The sequence below is a fragment of the Siphateles boraxobius genome, unplaced genomic scaffold (genome assembly GCF_051911475.1).
Source record: "Siphateles boraxobius isolate OS27281-9 unplaced genomic scaffold, OSU_SipBor_1 6, whole genome shotgun sequence".
Taxonomy (NCBI): domain Eukaryota; kingdom Metazoa; phylum Chordata; class Actinopteri; order Cypriniformes; family Leuciscidae; genus Siphateles; species Siphateles boraxobius.
Window position 1 is genome coordinate 35,007,062 of NW_027509186.1, and position 8,825 is coordinate 35,015,886.

Sequence of the window (8,825 nt, forward strand, 5' to 3'; positions counted from 1 at the left end):
CGTCGAAATATGTCACAGAAGTCTGAAGTGCAAAAAATGTCCCACATTAGGACAATTCACCCCTATATATATATATATATATATATATATATATATATGGGATTGGCCTCACACATTTCTAAGCGCTTTATTAAAAAGAAATTTGCTGTTGGTGTATTAGCCTAAAACAACATGCTCGCCAGATTGTTTATCTAAATAGCCCTATGTTGTTAGAATTTAATGTTTACCAGGTTTTAGGTAATTTCCTTGATTCAATTTTTTTTATTCTTTTTTTAAATGAAAACTAACATCATAAAGTATGATATTTGTTTTACTTTGAGCAATTCTGGAGCTATAAGTGACTCTTCTTAGGAGCATATAAAACAAAACAGCTCCTTGGAAAAAATGAAATGTAATATTGTAGTAGGCCTGGTTATAAACAAACATATTTTAGTTTAGATTAGTTTGAGGGCAGCAATTGTATCCATAATGTCAAAATAAAACCGACGTAATGTTACTTGAAGGCATTATAGCCTACTATTCCTGCCAAACTTCCATGGTTGCAGTTAGTGTTACTACAGTAAATCCATGGTAAATGTTGCTGATCTGTGGACACTGCATAGTTAATTCATGACACAATGTTTCTTTCTGGTTTCCACGTCAGTGCTGTGTTTTATCCGTTAATAACGGAGAAATGTGAATGTTTCTCACTAGATCTCGCAGCATAATACATTATTAATTATACATTAAACCAAAGAAAAACAAATATAAAGATGAATCTTTTAAAGAAACATTGCTATGTTCTGACAAAAAATTAAGATAATTTTACAAATTAGTCTTAAAAAGCTTCTTTTTTTTGTCAACACCAAAATCAAAAATCAAACATAAATATAGGTTTAAATATATCTAACAGGTTTCAAGCATTTTAAGGCCTTTAAGCACATGCGTATTTAATATATGTTTTATTAAGCAAGCCTAACCACCTAGATCATAGACGGAAAATAGCATTTACAGCCAATACATGCAATTTACTAAGGAAATATGTTTTAAAGTTTTTTTAACAGTTATCAAGGTTGAGCCAAAAACGTAGGACTAGTCCACAAAAGTAGGTTTTTGAAATAATCTCCAATATTTAACGAAATAATTAGATTGACAGCGGTGGCCGATTTCTTTTGAATTTCTCAATGGCCTCTGGGCAGCGAGTCAAACAGACCAAGCGAGTTGTCTGACAACCTTGTCTGACAGCAGCTCAAACTTCATTGGCTGATGGCGGCTGTTTGTCAAGAATCAAGATACTCATATGTACTTGTAGACAATCACAGCACCTTGGACAAAGCTACCGCATGAAAGTTTTCATGTCAATTGGACTGACTGTTGCATAGCTATATTTTTTCTATTGTTTATTTCAATAGAAATAAATGCCACCGACTGGCCAGTCGCCACTTCTTTTTCACGCAGGCACAGACCGAGCCAATAGCTCATCTCTGTACCGAGTTTGGTGAAATTATCTCATACCATTCATGAGAGATAGCCGTTTTAGTGAAAGTGACCACGCCCACTTCGAAAGTATTGACGTCCCGGCGTGAAAGTAAATCGAAATTTCAACTTTTTTATTTTAATTATTGAAACTCAGAGTCTAGAGAATCTTTCTGCACTGATTTGCGACCGGACAAAAAAAACAAAAAAAACTAGGACTAGTTCGCAAAAGTAGATTTTTTGACAAATCCAAAATACCCAAACATTTCAGGGGACAATCGAATCCGATGTGCGTTTTGTTTTTCTTGATCCAAGAATTCCAACTATATGAGAAACTTAAGCCTTAAACGAGTTTAGGAGTTACTTTGGATCGCTGTGGCACCACCATCCAGCCGATTGGGGCGAGCCTTTGTGGCGTTGTAGACGGGGTGAGTACTACCATTCTTTAAAGTTTCAAGTCTCTACGACTTATGGTTTAGTCTGCCCGATCACTTTTAGGGGAGAATGCTGATCCTTGGACATTTTAACAATTACAACAGGGTTTCAGTGCTACGTGCTTCAACCCCTCATGAGACACCCTCCTGAAGTTAACTCAGTTATCCAAATAGTAAAGAAACTGTAAAGAAAGAAGGTCCTAGTAGGTAGCAACTAAACAAACAAACTATCGTCTGCATTTAATAAATGTAATATATCATAATATGTGTGATGTAAAACAATTATTTTATCAACACCACGCTGTAAATAGTTTACTAGGTTCCACAGCCGATTACTTTCCAAACCCTGGCACTTTGTAGCATGAGGATGAACTGCATCATGGATTTAGACATGGATAATTATGAGCTGCAGTAAAGAAACCTTGCTAAAGCTGAAAGCTTTCAGATAACAAGATTACAGAATACACAAAATCAAAATCGCTATAATCTGATTTTGTAACATCTGATATTGAATTGAGAGTGTTTTAAAAGGTGCTTTAAATGTTGTTCACTGTGTGCAGAATTATAAGGGCAAGTGAGTATTTTGACCATATCATCATTTTTATGCATTTTTTTCCAACTCCAAGCTGCATAAACTTGAATGCTTATTGGATTTAAGCATTTCAGGTGATGTGTTTTTGTGTAAGGGTGTGGCTGTGGCCTAAGGAGATCAACATCCTATATCATGGTGTACATAATTAGTAGGCAGCTTCTTTTCCTCAGCAAAATGGGCCAAAAAAGAGATTTAACTGTCTCCGAAAAGTCAAAAATTATAAAAAATATTTCAGAGGGATGCAGCACTCTTGAAATTGCTAAGATATTGGGGCATGATCACAGAACCATCAAACTTTTTGTTGCAAATGCTCAACAGAGTCGCAAAAAAAGTGTTGAGAAAAGTGTTGACATGGCCCCCTCCCTTACCTGATTTAAACCTTATTGAGAACTTGTGGGCACTTCTTATACGGGAGATTTACAGTGAAGGAAAACAGTACACCTCTCTGAACAGTGTATGGGAGGCTGTGGTGTCTGCTGCACAAAAAGTTGATCATCAACAGATCAAGAAACTGACAGACTCCATGAATGAAAGGCTTATAGCTATTTTTGAAAAAAGAAGGGTGGCTATATTGGTCACTGATTATTTATTTTTTTAAATGTCAGAAATGTTTATTTGTAAATTGAGTTTTTTGTTTATTATACTCACTTTAACAGATGAAAATAAACAAGTGAGATGGGAACAGTTTCATTTTGCTGCATAATAATTCAAGAGTTGCCCAATAATTGTGCATGCATAGATATTCTCCTAAGAAAGCAAAACCTCACTTTCACTTCCTTAAATATTCAGAATTATTAACATTTTGGATTGACTGAGAGCACTGTAGTTGTTTAATAATAAAATTAATCTTCAAAAATACAACTTGCCTAATAATTGTGCACACAGTGTACACTCCTCTGCTCTATGATCCTGACAGATGAACCGTCTAAAAAACCAAAAGGAGGGTATAAGGGTTCAGTGAAAGTGGTCTGGACTCTGTGAAGGAGAGTCATTGTGTCAGAGACGCTGTAGAAGGACAGAGTTCCTGCTCTGTGATCCAGATACACTCCTATTCTAGAGGAGCAGACAGAGGGGATTGGGACTTGAGTTTTATCATGAACGAAATGGACATTCTGTTGCGAGCGGGACAATCTCCAAGAGTTTGTGTTGAAGCCAAGTCTACAGTCTTCACTGTTTCCTTTACGACCAATTCCTTTGTAACAAACTGCTACAGCCCAAATGTTCCCACTGCACTCGACCTCCCAGTAACAGCGATCACACAAACCCTCTCGACACAAGACATTGCTATATCCATCAAATCTCTCTGGGTGATCAGGATATTGTTGCTCTTCAACTGAATGTGTTGCTTTTCTGTTCTCTTCTGACAAGATGAGGTTTTTCTGTGCTGTGTTTGGATCCAGGTTAAGTTCACAGAAATCTAAGGAGAATGGATGCACACAAACAGAATTATAAACTTTATTATTGTTATTATTATTATTTTCTTTGTATTTCACTTGACTGATATTTTCACTATAATTGATATTCTGATATCAATTAACAGCCTATTTGTGATTGTGAGCAATAGCTCAACTTACATTGCCAAAATGTATTTGGAGTCTTTGGTTCTGGAGTCTGTGCAACATGAACATTTGACACTGAAAACATGAGAAGAAACACACAATATTTAGTTGTAATCATACATAGTATGAATGTCAACTTTTATATTCCAAGGAAGACCTTCTCGAGATATTCTGGCTGTGTGCTGTTGACAGACGTCCTCCAAAACCTCCTTAGTCGCTGAGATTGAAATGTCTTTAAAAGACAGATGAGTGTGTTGAGTGAAGCTGGGAACATTTTCAAATGTGGGTAAAACACACACAGACTGACAGCTCTGAAATGAGACAAATAATAATTCACACTTAATTTGTGAACACTTTTTCCATTCATCAAGATAAACTATTTATGGTGATATGTTGTGGAAGGTTCACACACAGATATGATGAATGAATATATATATATATATAAATTACCTTCAGACACTGGATCTGATCATCAGTAATCAGAAGTTTGTCAATCTCTGCTTGTCTTTTGACTGTGTGCCTTTCTTGCAAGAAATAAACCATTGTAATCATTGATTGAACATTTGTCTCTCATTCAGAATTTGCCACAAGTTTCAATAAGAACACTGTGAATTCCCAATTATTATAGCAGTATTTAATACATTTTTTGGAACTCAAAATCCATCGGTCATCATGTACTTTTATTTAATTTTTTTAATCTACATTTTTTTGTGTGTCAAACAAACTTTAAAACTAAAGAACATAAAGAAACATACTGTAAGAAGCTTCACAGCTTCACTGAGTTCCCTCTGACCTCTCTCTCGCTCCTGGATCAGCTTCTGACACGACACCTTTATCTCCTTTAACTCTTTCTGAGGATGTTCAAAAGAAGAAAGTTGGTTAGTATCTCAGTAATTTAAATTAGTATTTTAAATAAATAAATAAATACATAAATAAATAACAAACTTTGACTAAAATTATCAACTCAAGAAAAAAATACAACTACCTGAAATTACACAAGCATTGATTACCTTTTTACTAGTCCATTCAGAATCCACAGACACCACACTGTGTCCTTTATGATTATCAGTACACAAACAACAAATACACTGACGATCATCCTGACAGTAAATCTCCAGTAGTTTTCCATGACTGAGACAGATGTTCTCCTGAATGTTTCTGGAAGCTTCGACTAGTTTGTGCTTCATAAACGCAGGAGATTGATAGTGAGACTGCAGGTGAGTTTGACAGAAGGAGGCCAAGCACTGCAGACAGGACTTTACAGCTCTGTTCTTCTCTGTAGTGCAAACATCACACTCCACAGCAGCCGTTTGTAGGGACGTCTTCTGCAGCGTCTCCATCATCTCAGCTATCAGAGTGTTCTTCTTCAGTAGAGGTCTCTGACTGAAGCTCTCTCTGCATTGGGGACAGCGGTACGGCGGCCCCTGCTCCTTCTGGCCCCAGCAGTCAGTAATACAGCTCATACAGTAACTGTGTCCACAGGGAATCGTCACCGGCTCCTTCAGAGGATCCAAACAGACTGTACAGCTGAACTGATCCACAAACTGACTCGCTGCAGATTCAGACATTTCTTTGTAGTGTTCAAAGATGAACAGATTCTCAGTCTATGTAATAAGGGACAACATTATTTGTCAAATGCTTGAGTGAAATGATGGATATTTGTCAAATGCTTGAGTAAAATGATGGATACTGTCAATATTTTACAAAGTCTCTAACCAAAAAAATAGTTTGAGAGAAGCTTAGTCACAATGTTTTTTTTTGTTTTTTATTTATGAGTACGGAGCCCCCCCTAGTCCCTAGTTGTCAAAAAAAAAATTAGAACTATCTCGTGGCCTCAAGATAGTAACTCGTGGCCTCAAGATAGTAACTTGTGGCCTCAAGATAGTAACTCGTGGCCTCAAGATATACTAACTCGTGGCCTCAAGATATACTAACTCGTGGCCTCAAGATAGTAACTCGTGGCCTCAAGATAGTAACTCGTGGCCTCAAGATATACTAACTCGTGGCCTCAAGATAGTAACTCGTGGCCTCAAGATATACTAACTCGTGGCCTCAAGATAGTAACTCGTGGCCTCAAGATATACTAACTCGTGGCCTCAAGATATACTAACTTGTGGCCTCAAGATATACTAACTGGTGGCCTCAAGATATACTAACTCGTGGCCTCAAGATATACTAACTCGTGGCCTCAAGATAGTAACTCGTGGCCTCAAGATATACTAACTCGTGGCCTCAAGATAGTAACTCGTGGCCTCAAGATATACTAACTCGTGGCCTCAAGATATACTAACTCGTGGCCTCAAGATAGTAACTCGTGGCCTCAATATAGTAACTCGTGGCCTCAAGATAGTAACTCGTGGCCTCAAGATAAGTGTATATAAAAGGAGAATGCACAATTTGTGCACAAGCTTTTCTCCCCAAAGCAGAAAGTGCACGCTAAAGCTGCCACCTGCTTAAAGCACTTCTTGGTAGGCTAATAGCTATGGATAGAGAGCATTTGATAGTTGTATTTATAGAAGTTGTATTTTAATTTAGGGATGCGTTACCAGGATATACTGAACACACTTGCTTTGCAAGGGATTATTGTCAGTAAAAGGCAGTTAAAGGAACACTCCACCGTTTTTTGTAATTGGGGTTATTCACTGTCTCCCCTTTAGATAGGTAGGCAAATGCATTTTTTGTCTGGCGAAGCAGTGATACTTGGGCGCAGAGATATCACGCAACACCTGAAATAAAGCTTGCCACAAAGAACCGGCAAAAGTAACGATTATGCATGAAAATTTTAATTGTTTATAAATAAACTGGTGTTTTCTATGTTAGTGGCTGCAAAGATAATGTTGACGATGCAGACTCGCCATCTTCACAGTAACTAGTGAACGCGCCTATAGAGAGAAATGCACACTTCATTTGAATTAGCCTACATAAGCAGAGAGTAGTCCATTTCTTTTAGTTTTTAATTGTTTTGTTTAAAAGTAGACGTTTCAAGCTTTCTATAGATATACTTCTCAGGTCTGAGTTTTGGTTCATTTATGAGACGCGCTCCAGTTCACGCGCCGGCGCCTCCGTGTCCTTATTATATTGTCTACTATATTTGCTTCTTATTTATTAATCCATGCAAATTTGTTGATGAAACATTGATTAAAATGAAGAATATCTTGAGGCAACGAGTTAGTATATCTTGAGGCCACAAGATAGTTATGATTATTATTTTTTGACAAAGTGGGACTAGGTGGTCTCTGTAAATGAGGAAAGAAAGTCTGTTCTCTGCTGATCAACTGCAGGCTGTAAATGCCGTTGTATATATGCTGTCAATTGAGCTTAACTTATATTTAGCCCAGAATAGTATTTTTAGTCATGATCACCACAGAAATAGGTTGTAGTTTTAAACAATCACTGAAATTGTAAAGAGTAAAAATTCTAGTTTTTTGTTGCATACTTCAGTATGTAATTGAGTATTTCGTTTCAATAGTAGGCCCTACTTGAGTTTTTATTAGACAACAAAGTCAAAAAATAATTGTTTAAAAATTAAGTAGGCCTACATAGCTAAATTTTGTTTCACCAGGCCTGTTACATATTACAGGAGTAGAAACTCTGTACACACACACACACACACACACACACACACACACACACACACACAAATACATAATTGCACGCAATTTATTTTAAAAAGCAAACAACATGATAGTTATGATCTTTGAAGTCCTTACCTTGACAGAAAAACAACTCAAAAATTATTTGCTTTACAGTTTTGCCCCAAAGAACAGCGGTGTTGATCTATTATAGAGGTTGAATCACTTGTGTAGAGCATAGAGGTGTAGAGGCGAAATAAGTTTCATTTCTCTTGAATTCAAATACTTCCTGGTTTTCAGCGCGTAAACAAAAAAATGGGCGTGTTCTGTGTGATATAATGAGAGAAAGAGAAATAAAATGTTTATTTTCCCTATATGATAGACTGGTGTACATTAATGAACTGTTATCCTTAAACTTACAAGTTTACATTTTTTTGTTTAGTTGTAGACTTAAACAAACAAACAAACAAACAAACAAAAAAAAATGTTAAACTTAACACAGCTGAAGGATCTGTACCAGCAACCTGTGAATGTGTTAACTTAAGAGAACAACCATACATCTATGTTTTTTTCTTTGTAGTTTTTAATTTAATTGTATTATAATAATTGTATAATAAATCTTTCTGTGGTTTGAAAGGGATGTTTGTCTTCATGAGTAAGAGATATGAGAATGTGCCCATTTCATGGTTTTTAACATCACAGGTTGTGAGGCAGTAATCTTCCATTGATTGTGCTTTGGTATAATAACAGTTGTTGGATTTGTACTGGTCAGACGAAGTCTAAGCATTAAAACATAATGCTTAATGCAAACATTCACTTTGTCTCCTGCTTCTGCTCTGCCTTGGCTTTCTCACTCAAACTTTCTCAGAGTTTTGCATACCAGACCAGACTTGCTGTCAACAAGTTTTACTGGTTTTTAGAGTGTGCGAGAGAGAGAGAGAGAGAGAGAGAGAGAGAGAGAGATTGTTTATGTGAAACTGTGACTTTGCAGTTTTGTTGCTCTACTCTCTAAACTTTGCTTTAAATGTGGTTCTTTGTTTTAAGCAATGCTATCTCACGACCAATTCGTAAAAATGTGTATGAGTGATTAAAAGGTGGCTAATTCGTACGAATTCATACGACCTCGCTTGTACGAATTTGTACGATTTGTCTAAACCCACGTGATGGGTAGGTTTAGGGGCGGGGTCAGGGCTAGGTCATTCGTACGAATTCA

At 36.7% G+C, this 8,825-nt stretch overlaps 1 protein-coding gene across 1 annotated transcript; it reads right to left on the reverse strand.

Annotated features, from left to right (window-relative positions):
* Positions 1-2,101: 2,101 nt before the first annotated feature.
* On the reverse strand, positions 2,102-5,644 carry LOC143716518 (E3 ubiquitin/ISG15 ligase TRIM25-like). Its single transcript, XM_077209072.1, has 6 exons — positions 5,051-5,644; positions 4,796-4,891; positions 4,491-4,607; positions 4,198-4,351; positions 4,056-4,115; positions 2,102-3,898 (listed from the first exon to the last, which is right to left on the reverse strand). The coding sequence occupies exons 1-6, from the start codon at positions 5,606-5,608 to the stop codon at positions 3,348-3,350; spliced, it is 1,536 nt and encodes a 511-aa protein (XP_077065187.1). The 5' UTR covers positions 5,609-5,644; the 3' UTR covers positions 2,102-3,347.
* Between the last annotated feature and the right edge of the window lie 3,181 nt (positions 5,645-8,825).

What these genes read in the sequence shown, in the direction of transcription:
- LOC143716518 (XM_077209072.1), bottom strand. Translation starts at nt 5,608, where the DNA reads ATGTCTGAATCTGCAGCGAGTCAGTTTGTGGATCAGTTCAGCTGTACA. An exon ending in AAGCTGTGAAGCTTCTTACA is followed by an intron (nt 4,608 to 4,795) that starts GTATGTTTCTTT and finishes TCTGAATGAGAG; the next exon opens with ACAAATGTTCAATCAATGAT. An exon ending in AGCCAGAATATCTCGAGAAG is followed by an intron (nt 4,116 to 4,197) that starts GTCTTCCTTGGA and finishes TCATGTTTTCAG; the next exon opens with TGTCAAATGTTCATGTTGCA.